The sequence below is a fragment of the Artemia franciscana genome, unplaced genomic scaffold (genome assembly GCF_032884065.1).
Source record: "Artemia franciscana unplaced genomic scaffold, ASM3288406v1 Scaffold_961, whole genome shotgun sequence".
Classification (NCBI taxonomy): Eukaryota; Metazoa; Arthropoda; class Branchiopoda; order Anostraca; family Artemiidae; genus Artemia; species Artemia franciscana.
This window is the reverse complement of record NW_027069061.1, coordinates 70463-92560: the sequence shown is the minus strand read 5'-3', so window position 1 is coordinate 92560 and position 22098 is coordinate 70463. Positions and strand designations below refer to the sequence as shown.

The window sequence follows — 22098 nt, the reverse complement described above, 5'->3', positions numbered from 1 at the left end:
TCTCGAAAGATTCTCGTCGCCAGATTCGACATAACTCGATTAAGGTGGATCTGACAAGTCTTTCTTTGGGTTGTATTGTTTGAGGTAGTGCGTGCTAGATTTAGTTTTTCCCATTTCTCATGATTGTTAAAAAGATCTAAGAACTAATATGGCTGATGTGTTAGAGCCGGGGCTGCCGTTTTATCATTATCCAAATAATTTTACTGAACAGATTTCACTTTCCGTGGCTTGGAATAGAAATCAGGTTCGACGCGGTTATGGTGAACTATTTCCTCTGTTTGTTTTTTTGAATGCCTTAAGATATATTTTCAATTGCTGGAAAGAGCCTTTATCACACGAAAAGGTCCATCCCATTTTTCTTTTAGCTTTTTTGTTCCTTCCAAATTTGGTTTTTGAACCTAGACTATATCTCCTAATTTGTATTGCCGTGTATTTTTACTTTACGATTATATTTATCTTTCTGCTTTACCTTAGCTTTTTCTAAGTTCTTAGCTATCTGTTCCATTGCTTTTTTCGTTCTCATAATCATTTCTTGTTTGTACTGATCTAGATTATAGTATACACACTCATTACCTATAGACTCCATACAAATCTTAGAATCCTGCAAGTGCTGTATGGAAAACGGTGGGTCTCCTAAAGCAGCAGAATAAGCGGTATTTATTGCGAATACTTCAAACGGTAGGTGATCGTCCCAATGATTTGGTTCTTGCTTGAAACGAATACCCAAATGTATGCAAGCTCATGGTGCTTACGTTCTACTTTCACATTACACATGGCCATAAAAGCTGATGTATACCACCTCTTTAGCTTCAGATAGCTGGTGACTTCGTCTACAGTTTTGCCCGAAAACAATCCCCATTATCTGTGAGAATTTTCTTGGGAGAAATACCGTATTCCAAATATAGCAAGTGACTAGAGTTTTTGCAATAGTTCTTGCTTTTTCATCGGGCACAGGGTAGGCGTCTAAAAACGAGTTGAAATGGTTCGCGATGGTGAGAACACATCCGTTATCTTTAGCTGATACTGGAAGTCCACCACCTGAGCCCAAGATGTCAATTGATATCAAGTCTCCAGCTCCTGCTGGTACTCCATAAGTAAACAATTCTGCTCGTGGCATTGTTTGTGGTGATTTGTGTTTTGCGCAATCTTCACAGCTCTGAATAAATTTTTTGACCTTTTTATACACGTTTGGAAAATAGAAATTTCCCCTGATTCTATCCAAGGTTTTTACTTCTCCCATATGGCACCCATTGATGACATGTGAGAAATACATAACTTCTCCCTCCATACTCTTTGGTATAACTTGTATTAATCGGGTGTCATTTTGCCTATACGTGTGTAATGGCCTGTAGTATGTTCTTAAGACATTTTTGTCTTCGTCTAGTTCGTAATGATCTATGTCCTCCATATGATGCTTGTAGTTTTCGGCTAATTCACTACCCTCCGCTATAAATCTTTTCGTTGATGAGCAAAAATCGTCTTTGTCCTGCTGAAGTGCTATTTGATTTGAAGTGCTGGAGTGCGGTTTGATTTACGAACTGGAAAAGTCGAACTGATCAGATCACTCAGTCCCTGTGTAAAACCATTTGTGGCTGAATTAACATCCTGACAATCCAAAACCTTGGACCAGTCGAAGGATTTCAAACGATCCGTGAACCTGTTCATATTTACAGTATTATATATTCTATTATACGTAGGGGTTTTAGTTCTAGAGGGTTGAGTAGCTGGTAGGGAGGGTAGCGAGAGATAGATTGGAAAGTGATTTGACAGGTCAGAAAATATTATTTTGGAGGACAGGTGGTTTCCCAGGGAAGTGGATACACAAATGTTGTCAATTACAGTAGATGTAGACCTCACAGGATCAACTCTAGCAGGAAAAAGGATTGTGGGAAGAAGACCACTTGAGGTGAATTCTTCAAAAAAGGTATCACAATTAACATTATTGCTAACATTTAGTAAATTACAATTGAAGTCCCCAAAAACTATTGCCTTCTTTTGTGGCAAATTAATAAAACTAGAAAAATCATCAAACAGGTTACAAAAGAAAGGGGTCGGAAATGAGAAGGGCTTATAAAGTAATGAAAAAACAAAAGGATTCTCGTTAACACTTATGTCTACGATTATTCAATAAATGCATCTATTATTTATAGGTTGCGAGAATAAGGATTCACAGTCTAATAGCCTGGTGAATTTCAGACTTGACCGGATGTAAAGAGAAATGCCGCCAGGGGACTTGGTTAATTTTCTTTTAATATGAATAGCTTGAGAACCAGGGAGGGAAAATTCATTCTTATCATCAATTTCTGAAAGCCACGTTTCTGTGATTCCAATTACGTCGAAAGGGCAGTAACCATTAATTAAAATTAAATCTTTAAAATTAGCCCACTTATCCCGTATACTTCTGATGTTAAAGGAAATTACATTAAGTTTGGTCTCTTCCATTAGCTTAGGTTTCACATTTTTCACAAAATCAAAAGTGACAAGATATTCACAGTTTATTTGGTTTAAAGGGCTATCGGGGCTAACTAAGGGGCTGGTGGGCAAATTGTTTTGGTCATCGTAATAGTTAAAAACAACATTATTACACAGTGATAAATTCGTGAGAAACGTAAAATCTTGTGCAATGCACATTTAAACATCCACTGTGGTCTGAGTTTCATCATCTCCTTGATTAGAATATTGGAAATCTTCTTCAGCCGACGAAATATCATTGGTGGTAATTTTGGACTGGGATGGAAAGTTTGCCGTTTTTTTCTTAGATCTCTTGCCTTTGACTAGGGCAATGGCATCGACTACCGTCTTGGGGTTTGTGACAATTTCAGAGCCTGCATTGATTTGATTTGCAGTTGAGTCTACAGGCTTAACTAGCTTTGATGTGGAATCTATGCCCTTTTTCATGGAGGATAATTGAGCCATAGCTGTTTCTAATGTGTCATCACCTGGGAGTTTAGTGATAGCTTTCTTCTTGAGAATATTTTTGGTTTCCTCAGCTTCATTACTAACCTCAATTAAGTGACTGACTGCGATATAAGTTGCAAGCCTTTGCCATTCTTGGCTATTTTTAGATGAATCTTTTGGAGGGCAGGATGTTGAAGTAAACTTAGGTAAGGGATGGGGGGAATGACTAGAACCCTGAGTATGAACATTATTTGCCTCTTTTGGAAATGATACTGTCTTTGCATCTGCTACAGCAACTGTTGCTTGGCTTCTACTCAGCCGATGGGGTGTGGGTTGCCAAGCAATTCTTGCAGCTATAACTTAGTAGGGTAGGTTCATTTTATAAGATGTTCTAGATCAGTACAAACAAGAAATGATTATGAGAACGAAAAAGGGAATGGAACAGATAGCTAAGAACTTAGAAAAAGTTAAGGTAAAGCAAAAAGATAAATATAATCGTACAGTAAAAATACACGGGAATACAAATTAGGAGATATAGTCTAGGCTCAAAAACCAAATTTGGAAAGAAACAAAAAATCTAAATGAAAAATGGGATGGACCTTTTCGTGTGATAAAGGCTCTTTCCAGCAATTTAACATATATCTTAAGGCATTCAGAAAAACAAACAGAGGGAATAGTTCACCATAGCCGTGTCAAACCTGCTTTCTATTCCAAGCCACGGAAAGTGAAAACTGTTCAGTAAAATTATTTGGATAATGATGAAACGGCAGCCCCGGTTCTAACACATCAGCCATATCAGTACTAAGATCTTTTTAACAATCATGAGAAATGGGAAAAACTAAATCTAGCACGCACTACCTCAAACAATACAACCCAAAGAAAGACTTGTCAGATCCACCTTAATCGAGTTATGTCGAATCTGGCAACGAGAATCTGGCGAGAGTTCACTGATTCCTCTGGTAGTCAATCCCTCCACCATTACAGAAGCCATCAGCCCAATAGCTCATCCACCAAATAGCTTACATATAGAGGAACAGGCGAATACACCAAATATCGAACTCACCGCAGGAAGAAAATTCCTAACTTGTCAGGATTTGGGCAAAGTCGCACGAAAGACTGCAAGGAGCCTGCAAATGAAGGGTTTTTGGGGAATGGTGATTACACTTGTGGCCCCAGCACCAGCAGAGCCAAGGAGCCAAAGATGGGGTTCACTAGATTTCTAAGGCCTGCGCCAGCAGAAGATTTTAAAAGATTTTACTCTTTGGAATCCCCAACAGAACTGAAACAAAAACGGATGATGCAGCAACTATCTGGACTACGACAGAAAATCACCTCGGAGGAAACTGGCAATTCGTCAACTGATACCCATGGATCTGAAGGGTTAACGCTTCGAAAAAACTTTGGATGAAAGTTCACCAAACTGGGTCTCTAAAAGGTCTGTCAAAATTTCTAGCTCAGGTAGCCAACAACTCAAATTAAAAGCAAAACAACAAGAGGAAAAGTTAATGCAAAAATTTGACGAAGCTATAAGAATTAGGTCTCACTCGTATTCTGATGTTACCAAAAGGTCATGTAAGCACTATGGGGAAAAAATAAAACGATTAAGGCTTCCATAGGAATCTGAGTCTCCCCAAGAAAGTTCGTCGGGTAGATCATGTTTACCTCCGACAAGGTTAGTTTTAAACTAATAATTAAAAAAATGTTTCAAATGTAAAACCCCAAAGAAGCGATCCAATTCCAAGTTGGTTTGTTTTGTTGAAGATTGTCTGCATGGATTCTACGGAAGTAATGAATCTGCAGCGCCCATGGGAGATACCTCCGCATTACGGCGATTATGGAAGGAAAACAAGAGACATAACATGGTGGCAAAAGATTTTCACGAGAATCTGTACTAACCATCTTAGCAAAGATTTTTGGCAAAGTAGGAACTTATCCTAGTTTTGAGTTTTGTTGAAACTGAAAACAGTGGTGGAAAATCATCTCAAAATCATGAAGGATAACAAAGATCTAGGGCATTTGGTAAACCAACAACCTAACAAAGACTCTCTAGTAAAAGCTTTGCAGGAGCAAAAGTTAGAATGGATAGTTAGGATTTTGGATGAGACTTGTGAAATTGTAACTAGCAAGGATCCATTAGTCAAAATCACATATCTAAACTGTGGCAAAATTATGAACAGCGAACTTTCAGGATTACTCATATTTTCAACAAACTACCGTTTACCGTAATTAATTTGTTGGAAAGCGTTAAAATAGAAAAAAAAGAGAATAAAATATATCGTATTGAACATGTTATTTTGATATTCTCACACACAATGTACTTACGATGTGGGCGTGTATTGGTTATATTTTGATTTAGAAATGTTCAAAATTCTCTTCGGGGCAATTTTTCTGATCGTGTCTATTAAGGGAAGGTATGTGAGGGCAAAATTGACAGCAGAGGGAGTATTTTTACATTCAGTAAATGGAGGTTTAGCTGTACAGTTACGCCAGGTGAGAGTTGTTGAGTCTTACTGGCCAAATTTATTTGATATTGATATGACTCACTTACAACACATGCTAGAAATTTTAAAGTCAAAAACAAAATCGTATAAAAGAGTAACCAAAGACTTTCTTGTTCGAAAATATTTAAGAAAAAATATTCTAGTTTTTATTAGAATAGGAAATATGAGCGTGGCAAATATATCAGAAAGTTTTGAGAAATCTGTATCGGCTAAGCAATATGCAAAGGAAATGCATATAGATTCGATCATGCACATGATGAAACACGGGGTAAAACTCAATTTGGGAGCTCCAGTGGAAGTGTAAGGCAAAACATTGGTAGCAATCAATCTTCTAAAAGAATGTGTTGAAACATTAAACGCAAAAATACCCCTGAAAAAAAGAAAAGAACTGAAAACGGAATTTACTTTCATGATATGAAAGTAATCTCAAAGCGCGTTGTCACTGTGCATGGGGCAAAATAAAAAGATTTCTAACCTTCATTGGACCTTAGAGGAAATCAATACACTGGTGTCTAAAGTTGAATAATTAGTTACCCATGCAAGTAAAACGGAAGAATCATTACACGGTGCTTACCTCGTGTCCTGTATGATGGAAGTCTCTACATATTTACAGGTTATTGTTTATTATGCGTTGGAAGTTGACCGAGCATTAACTCTACTAGAACTAGGCCAAATACCCAAGCTTTTATTGCCTCCAAAGGAACTCAAAGAAGTTTTAGAAACTATTGAATACATACTTTTGGCAGAAGGGCATTTTTAATTACCAAATAGCATTGGCCCAATTAATCCGTTTTATTGGTATTCACGACTGGATACATCTTCATTTTTCTTTTCAACAGGATATCTTCAAACGGTTGTTCAAGTTCCCTTAGTGCACGATAACTGAGATAACAAGATAACAAGATAACTAATCATGATAACAAGATAACGCAATTATGTACTGTATTAAACATTTCCAACGTCAACTTAAGGACCAGTTGGTACTATAATCACGCTGGAAACTTCTAAACAGTTAATTTTAATAAGTGAAAACAGGGATCAGATTCTTACTATAGGGGATAATATTGATGATAATGTTTTAGAAAGGGGTATCTTGGATCCAAAATTAACAAAGCAAGGCCTGAAAAGAAGGAGCAGTGATACCAGTCTTAGTTGTTGGAAGAGTATAGTACTTGAAAATCTTCAAGGCATTGACAATGCTTGTAATTGGATAGTCACAGCTAGGTTGAATACCACGGAAGGTATTGTTCGTCTTAGTGCATTACAATTAGTTATTACGAATAAGTTTAAGCTAGAGGGATCATGTATAAGAAAGGTAACCTTAGTCAGTTTTCCATTGGTCATAAGTTCTACTTATGAGTGTAGTCTATGGTACAAGGATACTGAATTTCAGTTAACCTCCCAAAACTTAGTTAATGCTAACAATTTTACCACAAAAATAGTGAATTATCCTTTGAAATACATTTTAAGTGGAAATTAGTCAATTTTCACAAAAGAAAAAAGTATCAATCTAGTACAGTCGTGGAAAAGAAACTAAAAGGAACCTATCAAATGAAGAAAATTTTACAATGACGTTGTGGAAGACAATGGAATAGCTCCAAGTCAGGCGGATGTTCTTCTGAGAGTTATTAGGGCAGAAAGTGTTCAATTAACAGAGTTATTGTTAGTAGCATCCACAATAGGAATTTTGTGTATAATTTTATTTTCACTGACGGCAGGATGGGTCATGTATCAGAAAATCAAGATTAAGAATGTTACTGAATATATTACCAATCTCCAAGCATAATCAGTCACTCTTGAACAGCTCAGAGATATAAAAGAATACGCAAATTATTTAGGTGTAGGTCGTTAAAAGGTTGAACATGTAAGAGTAAGTATAATTATTTTCATATTAAATCTAATCTGAAACTTACTACTTTCATATAGAGTTACCACTGCTTATTTTCGTTTCTGTTTTGCTTCATAACAGTTATGCCAAGTATAGGGTTGTCGAAGGAGTCGTCTTTCAGAAGCTGAATTAAGTACGACCAACCGAAGTCGAATGGCAAGTAGCAATTCGTGTTGATGCATCAACACCTTCATGTTCAAGTAAGTCTTTTGTCTAAGAACCTAGAATTCACAAAGCAAGACATGGTTTCCACATTTAAGAAACATCCTTTTTTTCCATCTGAGTTGAACGAAACCGGGAAGCAACAAATTGCTTCCCTTTTCATGGTATTTAATAATCAAATTCAGGAAATTTCTAAGGACGTCGATCGTATGGTCCTTACGTTGCGGAAGGACACAAATAAAGTAAATGAAAAAGGTAATAATCAACAACGAAGTTTTCGCAGTTTGTTGGGAGTCGTGAGGGATTTATCCGAATATCTTTTTGGTTCTGTATCGGAATCTACCTTGAAAAACACCTAGAGTCGAATCGGGAAAATCACTCAAACTAATGAAAATTTTGTGCATGCCGTTGATATACAAATTTCAATTCTGAGGCAGCGTGAAACTCGAATGTTAAAATAGAAGATAAAATTAACCAAACCATTACAACTCTTGCAAACTTTAAGGAGGAAATTAAAAATGCTTTAAAGTTACTATGAAAGTGCTCTTGAGCAAACGACAAGAGACGTTGGTTGATCGGAACGTACAATTAGCTATGCAACTATTATCCAGCGCCATAACAGAGGTAACAATTGAGTTTAGTCATGTAGAATTGGCGTTTCTGACCATCTTAACGAGAAGATTGCCAGCACAGCTTGTGGATCTCCTAAGCTCGTAGAGATACTCAGGAACATTGAGAAGAATTTACCATATCATCTTAGTTAATGACTCGAACTAAAACATGAAAATATCCTTCATTTCTACAGCGTGGCGACAACTCAACTCGAAGTACAACCAGGGGAACTTTTGATTGCCATAAAAGTTCCATTAGTGCGAAACGAGGAATACAAGCTCTATCAAATCAATCCATTTCCAGCTAAGCTTGCTAATACCACTTGGTGGATAAGAATTAAAAAGTCCCCCCCCCCTATATAGCGATTTCTAGCCATAGCTACATGTTGCCATATCGAGCAGACGTTCTGCTGTGTCAACAAAACAAGCTACCATTCTGCAAACTGGACTCGGTGACCTTTGTTCGATTCCGAAGAATTTGCAGCATTCAACTTTTAGAAGAGTAAGATGGCACCAATCCACTACCCAAAGAATGTGAGGCCGAAATAATAGGTAACGTCAAGTCAGAATTATGGAAGCAGGTAAGCGAAACTGATTTTATTTTTGCGTTCCAAAACCACTCCTTGACCAGCTGAAGAGCCAGAATTATAGTAGATAGGGAGCCAACACAGAAATACGTATTTCAGGAATCGGAATCTTAACAATTTCACCGTCTTGTCACCTTATTAAAAAAGAGGCACTGATAGTTTCACCAATAGCGGGAATCACAAATATTTTCTAAAATTCCATAAAAATAAGACCTTTTCCAGAATTGAATATTGTAACCGCAACAGGTTATAAAAATAACAACCAAAATAACAATCACTTACAAAAGATTATGGATAAGTTAAACTTAATTGCGATACCGGTGGCCATTCCAAAGGAACAACTAAAATTTTTCACCGCTCTGGATCGTCTTAATACTGCTACTACTACTAATAACTCACTGCAGCACCAAGCCGCCTGAGGCCAACACAGCTAAGCACACTCCTCCTCCAACCTAATTTATTTAAAGCCTCCCTCTTTACACCCTCCCAGGAAGCTCTCATTTTCTTTAAATCTTTATCTGTGACATCCTCCCAACCCAGACAAGGAAGACCTGCTTTCCGTGTAGTCCCAGACGGTTAGCCAAAAAGGACAATCTTCGGTAATCTGTCATCCTTCATCCGTAGAACGTGGCCTAGCCATCTCAACCTTTCTTTAATTATAGCCCCAGAAAGCGGGATTGAACAACACTTTTCGTACAACCTAATGTTTGAAATACGGTCAGTCAGCCGGGTACCCAGAACAATCCATAGGCAATTTCTTTGGAAAACATCTAATAAATTTTCATCTGCTTTTCGGAGTGCCCATGCTTCAGAGCCATAATTGACCACTGTCATCACTGTAGCTTCCAATATTCTAATCTTGGTTTGTAGACTTATATTTCTGTTCTTCCAAACTTTTCTTTAACTGTGAAAAAACACCCTGAGCCTTAGTTATTATACTTTTAACATCTTCACTGCTCCCACCATCTTTACTAATAATACTACCAAGGTAACTGAAGCTCCCAACCTGATCAATCTTTTCGTTACCTAATGTCACCTGTTAATCTTCACTTATTCCTAGCCTTAGTGAATTAGTCTTCTTAATATTAATTTTCAAGCCTATTTTAGCACCCTGAACTCGCAAAACCTCTAAAAGTCCATTTATTTTGCTCACACTTTCGTCTAAGATGCTTAAATCATCAGCGTAATCTAAATCAAGGAGGTTTTTTCCCCCAATTGGATTCCGTAGTCTCCCATTGTCTTTCCTGTGCTCTTCAAGACAAGTCCATCAAAATGATCCATATAAAGGGAGATAGAACACAACCCTGCTTAACTCCTGATTTAATACCAAACCAGTTGCTAACCTTATTTCCTGCCTTAACCGCAGCAGTATTATTCTCGTACATAGCACAAATCACTTTAATCTATTTTTCTGGTATACCATATAACGATAAGACCTTTGTTAACGCTCTTCTATCAACAGAATCGAAAGCTTGCTTATAATCGATAACACTGAGGACCAAAGGTGTTTGACAACGAAGGGACTTCTCAATTATTAACCTAAGAGTGAAAACATTGTCAAAACATCCTCTTCCTTTTTTAAAACAGCATTGTTCTTCCCTTAAAACTTTGTCTACAGCATCTCTCAGTCTAAAAAGTATCTGATTACTCAGTAATTTGCTACCAGTGAGACCAGACTAATGCCTCGATTATTACGACACTCACTCTTGTCACCTTTCTTATACACTGGTTTAATTAAGGTTTTCCTAAAATCATTGGGTACCTCCCTTTTTTCAAAAATCATGTTCAGAATCTTCAGTAGCTTATTCCTAACCTCAGAGCAACCATATTTAAAAAACTCATTAATCATACTATCAGCACCTGGGGCCTTATTATTTGTTAATCCTTTTAGTACTGTCGCTAATTCTTCCTCACTAAACACATCTTCCTGCACATCCAAGGTATCAAAAACGTTTTCATTTTCATCTATATCTTTTCCTGCAACTGTGTCTCGGTTTAGCACATTCTCAAAGTGTTCCACCCATCTTTCTTCAACTTTTTCCATATCACTAATTGTGGCCCCAATTCTATCTTTAACTGGGACTAGTCCGGGTTGGCTAATTGCTTTCAATTTATTAACATGCCCGTATAATATTTTACTATTATTCAGTCTAGCCGCATCTTCCAGATCCTCAGCAATTTTATCCATGGCCTCCACTTCACATCTCCTTAGTTCATATTTTAATTTTTTCTCCACTTTCTTTACATTCCTTTTGTTTTCATACGACCTATCACTCAGATAATTCTTATACAAACCCCTTCGACTCTTTATTAAACCTAAAGCTTTTTCACTAATATTCCTAGTTGCAGTCTTTGCATTCTTCCCTAGGACACCATCAGCAACTTCACAAATTATTTTTTTTGAAATTATTCCATCCATGTTCCGCAGTGTCAAATTTAAAATCTCAAGTTTAGTATTCAACTGTTCCTGGAATTTTTTTCTCAAATTTTCATCCTAAAGTCTACCTACATCATAACATTCCGGGAGGGAGTTACCCTTCCGAAATTTCAGCTTTAAATTAACCTTAGACACTACTAGATGGTGATCTTTACTTTTAACATCAATAACAGCACTCCTATATACCCTAGTATCTTGTATTGCTCCCGCAAGTCTTCTGTTTACAATAATATAATCAAAAAGATTTGCTGTCTTACCATCACGTGAATACCATGTCAACTTATGGGCCATTTTGTGACCAAACACTGTATTGGTTATAACTAGGTTTTTATACCTACAAAATTGCAAGAGCCTATAGCCATTACTGTTTTCTTTTCCTACACCAAATTTATCTAGGCTAGAGAACCATCTATCCCTATTTCTACCAACCTGGGCATTAAAATCTCCTATCAAAAACACTTTATTTCTACCTGGTACCCTGTCTATTTGCTCCTGTAACTGTAAGTAAAATTCATCTGAGTCACTAGTATCTCCATCAGTGGGTTTAATGGGGGCATATACTACTATAACAGATACCCGAATTTCTTAGTCATAAAATGAGCAATTAGTGTTCTATTATTAATGCCTTCCCAGCCTAAACAAGACTTAGCAGCTTCCTTATTCATCATGAGCCCTACTCCCTGTCTATGTACCCAATCCTTCCTGCCTGAGTAAACAAATTCTATGTCATCTAATTTCAAGCTTCCTACCCCTGGGATATGAGTTTCTGAAACTCCTAACAAATCCAGTTAAAACCGTTTGAATTCGTCAGTCAAAATGTCGATGAAATAGTAATTTTTTAACGCCGTACCATTCCAAGTTCCAATTTTCATGTTCTTTTAATCTTTGAAATTATTTTGGTGTCAGGAAAAGCAGTGATCCCGGATACCAGTGTAGGATGGGGACCAACATATCTTCTCAAGTCTACACCGAAGCGATTAAGCTGGCTTAGAACCTCAAAGCAAGAAGTCCCTGGGACCTCCAGTAAGCTGGAGGCTTTGTGCAATCCTTGGCCCATCTTGTTCACAGCATGGTTTTCAGCACTTGGCGATGCTCTCCTATCAACAAGAGTCGAAATACAGCACAGAGAGTCCCAAGCCTATTACCTCCAACTCATTATATATTCATGCCTACAAATATTATGCTACTACAGGGGGGCAGCCCATAGTAGATAAATTAGCCAGGAAGAGGTTTTTCAGCCCGAAAACGCCCATCAAAACAAACCAAGCCCAGAAAATATTCAATAATCAGAATCCCGTACGACTGCTGTGTTGTTTACTAGGCTATAATTTCCTCGAGGGGCGCCACTCCTCAAGTAGGAAAAATTGACTGCAAGTTTCCCAGTCTTGCAGGTACTCCGAAAGGGTCGACGCAGCCCTTTATTGAGGCCGTTGTCCATAAATCTGGATCTTACACCCTGCCGCAGTTTTCCTCCTATAGAGGATCCTCCTATGGTGTTCTGCATTACCATGCAATTTAGCCCATTACTGAGAGAAGGCTTGTAACTCATTTGACGTGTGAACACGTTAGTGGGCCCTGTTGAGTGTACATTTGAGGGGCCTTCTTCCTCCTCCACCTGTAATTATGACCCCCAGGGGGGGTTTCCCAGTTTCTATTATGGACCCCTGGGACAAGGTCCTACTTGGTCTAAGCCTCCTATTGAGCTACTCTACCTATCTGTAGGGTTTTCCCCTATCTGTTGTTTTCTACCAAAACCTAGCATGATTATCTAATAATTAACTAACTAATGCAACTAATGAATAGTTGCACTAAATGGCAACTTTACTTTAATTTAGACTATAAAGTAAAGGACAAAAATAACATATACAAGCTCTGTTTTCCTCTACGAAAACCTAGCATGCAAACTAATAATTAACTAACTATTGCAACTAATTAATATTTGTAATAAAGTACAACTTTCCTTTTAATTTATACCCTAAAATAAAGAAAATACAAAAAATCTCTATTGTCCTCTACCAAAATCTAGAATGTTAACTAATAATTAACTAATAAATAGCACATTTGGCCTGATTGCAACTCCTCACAAGCCACAACTTATAGAAAACACCTTTGAGAATTTAAATTAAGAAGGAAACTTATTAGTAACCCTGCTAGTACTGCAAAAGTAGACCTAAGTAGCCAATTTAGGCTGTTTGAAATATCTCACAAGCCAACACCCAGTAGAAAACATCTCTGAGAATTTAAATTAAGAAGAAAACTTATTAGAAACTATGCTAATACTGCAAAAGTAGACCTAAGTAGCCAATTTAGCCTGTTTGAAACATCTAACAAGCCAATACCCTATAGAAAACACCTTTGAGAATTTAAATAAAGAAGAAAACTTATTAAAACTCTGCTAATACTACAAAAATAGACCTAAGTAGCCAATTTGGCCTGTTTGAAACATCTCACAAGCCATTACCCTATAGAAAACACCTTTGAGAATTTAAATTAAGATGAAAACCTATTAGAAACTCTACTAATACTGCAAAAGTAGACCTAAGTAGCCAATTTAGCCTGTTTGAAACATTTCACAAGCCAAAACCGTATAGAAAACACCTTTGAGAATTTAAATTAAGAAGAAAACTTATTAGAAACTCTGCTAGTACGGCAAAATTAGACCTAAGTAGCCAATTTAGCCTGTTTGAAATATCTCACAAGCCAACACCCTATAGAAAACACCTTTGAGAATTTAAATTAAAAAGAAAACTTATTAGAAACTCTGCTAATACTACAAAAGTAGACCTAATTAGCCAGTTTGGTAAAATTGGTGCAAACAGTATTACTGGCTTTCATATAAAGTGAAAATACCACTCGATGCCTTTTTTGATGCTGTTTACAATATAATAATCGCTTCTTCCGGAAATTCAGATTTAAGCACTTTTTGACCTCTTAAAAATGACCTATATATGGGGTCATTACAAATCTGTAATAGCTTTGAAACAAATTTGGGCTATATATTTGCACATCAGGAGGGGTGGGGGTAAAGTATAGCATATATTAAATACGTAAACTAGCCATTGCTCTATTTTTTTTTATGTGTTTGTGCTGCTTCACTGGTGATTTCTCTTCAGATTAAAATTTGATATGCACAAACACATAAAAAATTAAAAAAAAAATACAGCAATGGTTAGTTTACATATTTAATATATGCCATGCTTTATCCTAACCCCCCTGATGTGCAAATATACGGCCCAAATTTGTTTCTAAACTATTACAGATTTGTAATGACCTTTTTTATATTTGTAAAGAGCATTAAAAAAAGGCATCGAGTGGTATGTTCACTTTATATGAAAGCCAGTAATACTGTTTGCACCAATTTTACCACCAATTTAGCCTGTTTGAAACATTTCACAAGCCAACACCCTATAGAAAACACCTTTAAGAATTCAAATTAAGAAGAAAACTTATTAGAAACTCTGCTAATACTGCAAAAGTAGATCTAAGTAGCGAATTTAGCCTGTTTGAAACATCTCACAAGCCAACACCCTATAGAAAACACCTTTGAGAGCCTCACGGATTTGTTTATTTTTTGGAAATTATGCTTGTTCCTTATTTAGCTAATCTAGGAATGCGATTTTTTGTGTGTAGTAAGTGTTCCAAGTAAAAGCTTCAAAAACAAGAGCACAAAGTATCGACTACCTGTCGGACATTTGATGCACATATTTTTTTTGTGTTAAAAAAAAAAAAAAAAAAAAAAAAAAAAAATAAAAAAAAAAAAACACGAGACGAAAAAACAAAAAAAAAACAAACACGAGACGAGAAGCACGTGAAAAAAAAACACTTGAAACCGCAAAATAAAGTGTGAAAATAATTTGCTTAAAACATTACAATGTAAGCAACTACATTTTTTCTTATGTTTTCCTTGTAAAACAGTCGCGCTAGTTTAAACGTTAAGAATATTTAAACGAGGAATATTTTTTAATTGTCGTAAATAATGGAAAATCCAAGTGTCTTATTACCAACGTATGAGCAATTAGCGGAAGAAGTAGTGCAACATGGACCCGAACATTAAAAAATAAAAAAAAAACAAAAAAAGAAAAAACAAAAAAAAATTAAGAAGAAAAAGAAAACTAAAAAAGAAAAAAAAAGAAAAAAAGAAAAAACAAAAAAATAAAGAAGAAAAAGAAAACTAAAAACAGAAGAAAAACTAAAAAAATTAAAAAAGGTGAAAAACTAAAAAAAACAAAAAAAGAAAAACTCAAAAAAGAAAAAAAGAAATAAGAAAAAACTAAAAAACGAAAAACTAAAAAAATAAAAAAAAAATAAGAAAAAAATTTAAAAAGAAAAAAAGAAAAACTAAAAAAAGAGAAAACTGAAAAAAAAGAAAAAAATGGAAAAAAGAAAAAAAGAAAAAACAGCTCAATGGCAATCATTTAAAAAAACAAAAAAAAAGGTTTCAGTTCTTTTCCGTTTTTTCTACCACTATATTAATCAAGTATTCAATAATGTAATGTGTATTAACAGTTACCGCAGTACATTGGCTTTAATGCTGTCTTTCGAATTCGAAGGATATGAATTCAAGTCACTCCCATTTTCTCTACCACTCTATATTAATCAAGTATTCAATAATACAATCTATATTAACAGTTACCGCAGTACATTTCTATAAAAATATACTGTTTGTTTGTCTGTCACGATATTTACAATTTTTTATAAAAAAAACTAAAAAAGAGAAAAAAAGAAAATAAAAAAAAAGAAAATATAAAAAAAAATAAAAAAAAATAAAAAAAAAACAAATAAAAAATCAAGAAAAAAGAAAAAAAATCTAAAAAAATTAATAAAGGAAACAATATAAAAAAATAAAAAAATAAAAAAAACTATAAAATCTAAACAGAAAAAAATAAATAAAGAAAAAATAAAAAAGTAAAAAAATATCTACATATAACGTCATATTCAAAATGACGTTATTGCAAATTTAAGGAAGCTTTCACTTTAATACATAATGTCATATTCAATATGACCCATTATTCAATATAAATGTTTGCGGCTCAAACAGAAAGTACCACTGAACCTATAATGGCACCAAAAAGGGCAAACCAGGAGGACACACCAGAGAAAACGTAACAAAGGCAACAATCTTGACAGGGCCTTCCGAGGGTGAGGCTTTTCTTATTCCTCGCATTCCCATGATTCCAACGGATCTACCTTTTCAATTTAAAAAATTGCAATTGCAAATTCGATTAGCATTTCCAAACACCATCAATAAAGCTCAAGGGCATTCATTAGAAAAAAATGCGGTATAGATCTTAATACGGATTGTTTTTCCTATGGATAATTATATGTTGCATGCTCAAGAGTCGATAAACCGGGCAATCTATATGTATGCACAGACAATGGAACAGCGAAGAATGTTGTATATCCACAAGTTTTACGCAGTTAAAAATTAGAAACTATCCGTTGTATATACATAAGAGAATCCATATATAGAAGCCTGCCGCGTGCCACTAGATGGGGCCAGGTGGCGAAGCCGCCTGGTTCCAGCTAGTAATATTTAAAAGTTTATGTATTGTTCAAAAATAATGTTTTAATATATCCAATAATATTTAATATATCGAATAATCTTTACCTTGTGGCTACCACTTCATGTGATGTGATATATAAGATTGTATAAGTTAGATTACGGTTTAATAACTTCTGAAAGCTCTATGTATAAACTTATTTTTTTTTTAGTTCTTTTTATCATATATAAACCATGCTATTTTTCAGATCATGGAGATGTAGGATACTTACTTATCAAAGCTATACAAATACATAAGAAGGATGCAGCATCGCTATGATTTGGCACGCTTCAAGCAAGGATAATTGAAAAAGGAAAGCAATATTGAAGAAAAAGGACACAAGGAATATTAGATCAGGCTATTGAGATACACTAGAAGAACTAGATTCACCATAGGTAATACATTGCAGAAGAGAGCATGGACGTATTCAGAAGAGCCGTATTGGTACACAAGGGGGTTTCCTGTTCTCTTAAATTGTGGGTAAAAGGCCATACGGGTCACGCACTTCCCATATGATCTTCCTAAGTTCAGCATTATCCACTAGTAAAGTCAGTGTAAATATAAAAAAATTACAAATGTAACAACCTATTTCTTTAAAAGCTAGTGTAAGATTTAAGAGATCTCTTTGCTGTAATAACTTTTTCTTATTCATTCCAAAATTCAGGAAGCCATCTATTTGTCTGTGTTGATCTCACTTAGAAAAATATAGATAAAAAAGGACGTAAATAGGAATAAGAGACTAAAATCATTTAAATTTTGTTTTACTAAAGTTGAAACTTTCTTTACAGTTTCTTGGGAATTGGTTCTTTCGTATTAAGATCGTTACGGGTACCCTGCATTTTACATTAAATATGGAAAATAGAGATTTTTTTTCGCAGCCAAGAATAAGTGTGGATTTGTTTTGTAAGGGCTATTTAATTGAACCATACACCATCGGTGGTGTCCCATAAAGACATTTCGATCGAAATGGGCATGTGAATTTCCTAAGACAAATACGCGCATAATAAATCAAATAGTGTTGGGCCGACACTGATACTAATGAATCCATGGTATGAACTTGTGGGTTAACTGCTAATTATTTCAGCAATCTCTAATCAAACCAAAAGACCAACTTGTCTGCGAGATAGTTCCAGCATTAGAGATCTATTGACCCATATGATCAAAGGATCTAACAGAATGAATAACCTTGGAAAAAAATATAAAGTAATACTGGTACTTAGAATAAAAGACGGGGACGTCTTTTTCGTATGGGGGGGGGGAGTATTGTAATAAGTATAACTAAATGCATATAAACCATTATTTATTAAATGTTAAAAACATTCCTTTCCAAAAATCTAATTAATAAATCTTTATCGAGTCTTAGCTGGTTCAGCGCACGTCATTTAACCACAGAACAGTACCTGGCTAGGAAAATGTGTTTTTTGGGAAAGTATAAAAAGTAAAGTTTCTATCTTTGGCTCTTATTTTTAAGTCATTTGTCGTCTAAAATGGATATAGCATAAGTCTTATGTAGGTGTGGTTTAGGTTCTAGGTTTTCTTAGGCGTTTTTATAAATGTTATTGGTTGTCTCGTGCTTGCCCTGCATTTTCAGTTAATATAGTAGTTGAAAGAGAATTTTAGATTTTCTTAGTTTGAACTAAGTCAGGACCAGCGCATAAATGTCTAGGGATTCGGGGTCGATTGTGGTGTTGCCGCTATCTACGCCTGCAGCTTCTAGTACTGGGTATTTTGAACCCGGTAGGCTCGCCTTAACAACCGTTAAGGACCCCCTAAAAAGATTCACTCCAGGAAGTTGACTGTTGGGCTAGTAAAGTCTTCAGTGGCAGCGAACCGAGTTTCCAAGAGCATTACACTCTTTTCAAAGAAAATTAATCTTGTTAAAAACTTTTCGATTTGAATTTTTGTTTAAATAAATGAATTTTTAGGAAAAACCTGCTTTTTTCTATAGCACTGTAGTAGCTTATGTTGTTAAAATCAGGGATTTGTCACATCTACATGCTTTTCTAGTTAAGAAAAAAAATATTTATAATAAAACGAATATTTTTACAAAGACTATAATAGATCCTTGTGTAGTATTTATTGATAGTAGGTTAATTTATACTTTAAATTGATCCGGTTAGCAGCGGTAGCTAGCAACTTAGTAAGAGACAATCACAACCCACTGTAAAAAATGAGATAGCCCATAAATCCTAAAACTAGAATCAGTTCAAAAGAGAAACTACATTATTAAACCCGCCTTGTCCGAAGACAATGTGAAACATACTGTCTCATGGCTTGAACAAAAAGGGGAATATATTGGCTTTAAAATCAAGAAAAGTGGGTGCAACTATAATATTTTGCGTTAACGTCATTTTTTTTATTCTTATTTCTCCTCAAATAGCTTGACACTAGAACTTCGCAGAGAGATGTTTAATGGCTATTTAAAAAAAGAAACATTTAGTTAAAAACCTTTTGTAATTTAAATTATATTAAAAAATGAACTATAGCCAATGGTAATAATAAAGAACCTACGCTAGCTCTTAGGCTGTGGCACTTCGATGGCTCCAGGTTAGAGATAATTTACTGAAGAATATGAATATGGTTTTGGAAAATGATAAGTACCTAATGATCTTTGGAAAATCAGAATTAAACCAAAGTACAAGAAAGGTGATAAGAGTGAGTGTCATAATTATCGAGTAATTAGTCTGGTCTCTGTAGGTAGAAAATTACTTAGAAACACGATAATTCTTAGAACGAGAGATGCTGTTGAAAAAGCTATAAGAGAGGAACGGTGCGGTTTTAGAAAAGATGGACGATGTGTCAACCCGATTTTCATCTTAAGGTTAATAATTGAGAAGTGCCTTAGGTGTCAAACACCTTTTGTTCTAAGCTTTATGGACTATAAGCAAGCATTCAATTTTGTTGATAGAAGAGCTTTAGCAAAGGTCTTATCCTTATATGGTACTAATCAAATAACTATTATAGCTGAAAACTACATAGGTTTCACACCAGTTTTCAATGACTTAGCCTCGAAACGGAATGCATTCCTTGGCAAAAAAGTAGCACTTTCGTCATAATTCTTCGGATCGACAAGCTTCTTTGCTGAACATTATGAAGACGCCTTGGCTTTTTTTCGTCACCTTGGACTCTTCCCCAGATTTCCTATAAGTGTGATTTGCAATCCTGATTGGCCTGAATATAAAGAAGCAGCAAGCATTAAATTTGATGATAACTATATTATATAACAGTTCCCTCAAGACATTCCCGTTTTCGTGACTTGAACTACAAAACTGAAATTTGACGACATAACCAATGATATTGATAAAGAACAAATTTTTGGAAAGGTGGACGCATATATGTATACGATTCATTTTCAAAAACGTAGACTACCGAATATGAATTTGCTATTGATCATCAGCGCTCAGGATAGAACCTATAATCTAGTTGATATCCGTGATTTTACTCCAGGCAAAAATTCAAATGACAACTATACATTATTATGAGAATAAGTCTTAAGGCAGATGATTCATAATCCTTGTGAAAATTTAAATCCACATTTGAGTTGAATAACTAATAAAAATGGATAATTCTGGTGCTGCTTTGGTTTTTCAAAGCAATCCAATTCAGTCAAATCCCTAGTTGATGGTGAAAAATGGAAGTATCAGCTTCGTGATGATCTAGAATCAGTAAAAATGATTAGAGAAGAATTTTCACATGACCGTACTGTTTATCGAAAAGATTCAAATACTCGCTAAATTACTCGTGTCAATCGTCATATCACCACATATAATCCTTATATGCTTAAAAAGTTTGAATGTCCCATAAATGTCGAATAAGTTGGAACTATAGGTCGGGTAAAGTATCTATATAAATACATATACAAGTGACCTGATTGTGGTTCAATAAAGTCGAAACATGAGTGTGCTTCAACTATTGAAAATAAACGGTACATGGTTTACAATGAAGCAGAAACCTATGTTGAAGGACTCTCCATCAAACAGTTCGTGGTAACGAACGGTAGCAAGATGCGACCCGGCTCAATAGCAAACGAAACTCTAAAAAACGGAATTTTGATGCTAAAATATACATCAAAAGAATCAGATTTTCATGCTGATTTAAAATATATAAGTCTTATCAAATTTAGTCTCTGTCATCAAAAGTTACGAGCCTGAAAAAATTTGCCTTATTTTAGAAAATAGGACGAAACATCCCCTAAAAGTCAAAGAATCTTAACGAAAATCACACCATCGCATTCGGCGTATCAGAGAACCCTATTGCAAAATTTTCAAGCTCCTATCTACAAAAATGTGGAATTTCGTAATTTTTGCCGGAAGACGAATCACGGGTACGTGTTTATTTTATTTTATTTTTTTTTTCCAGGGGTCATCGTATCGACCAAGTGGTCCTAGAATTTCGCAAGAGGGCTCATTTTAACGGAAATGAAAAGTTCTAGTGCCCTTTTTAAGTGACAAAAAAAATTGGAGGGCACCTAGGCCCCCTCCCTCGCTCATTTTTTCTCCAAAGTCAACAGATCAAAATTTTGATATAGCCATTTTGTCCCACATAGTCAAAAACAATAATAAATATGTCTTTGGGAATGACTTACTCCCCCACAGTCCCTGGGGGAGGGGCTGCAAGTTACAAACTTCGACCATTGTTTACATATAATAATGGTTGGGAAGTGTACAGTCGTTTTCAGGGGATTTTTTTGGTTTTTGGGGTGGGGTTGAGGGGAGGGGGCTAAGTGGGAGGATCTTTCCTTAGAGAAATATGTCATGGGGGAACAGAAATTCAATGAAAAGGGCGCAGGATTTTCTAAAATTACTATAAAAAAACAATGAAAAAATAAACATGGAAAAGTTTTTTTTCAATTGAAAGTAAAGAGTAGCATTGAAACTTAAAACGAACAGAGATTATTACGCATATGAGGGATTCTAAAAATACTTTAGCATAAAGAGCGAGGTATTTAGGAGGAGATAAATACCTCGCTCTTTATGCTATAGTATTTTTAGTAATTTCAACTATTTATTCTACAGCCTTTCTGATTCAGGGGTCATTCTTACAGAACTGGGAGAAAACTTACGATTTAGTGTAAAGAAGAAGGTATTAATGAGGGTACAGACCTCTCATATACATAATAAAAATTAAAGAATATAAAAGTGTGTTACGTAATATACTTTTTAAGTTACGTATATTTTTTACTAATAAAAAAATTCGTTAAAAATTAAAATTTATGGTTGCCTTTTTATGTAACCGAAAAATTGCATGGCAACTAGGCCTCCTTCCCCATCCCTTATTTCTCAAAATCGTGATCGAAACTAAGAGAAAGCCATTTAGCCAAAAAAGGAATTAATATGTAAATTTCATTTTAATAATTTATGTGTGGAGAGCCAAAATCAAACATGCATTAATTCAAAAACATTCAGAAATTACATAAGAAAACTAGTTTTTTTAACTGAAAGTAAGGAGCGACATTAAAACTTAAAACAAACAGA

The 22098-nt window shown here is 35.2% G+C and overlaps 1 protein-coding gene across 1 annotated transcript; it reads right to left on the bottom strand.

The window, feature by feature from the left end:
* Positions 1–766: 766 nt before the first annotated feature.
* Positions 767–1408, bottom strand: LOC136043766 (uncharacterized). Its single transcript, XM_065728681.1, has one exon. It carries the CDS (start codon positions 1406–1408, stop codon positions 767–769), a length of 642 nt encoding a protein of 213 aa, XP_065584753.1.
* Between the last annotated feature and the right edge of the window lie 20690 nt (positions 1409–22098).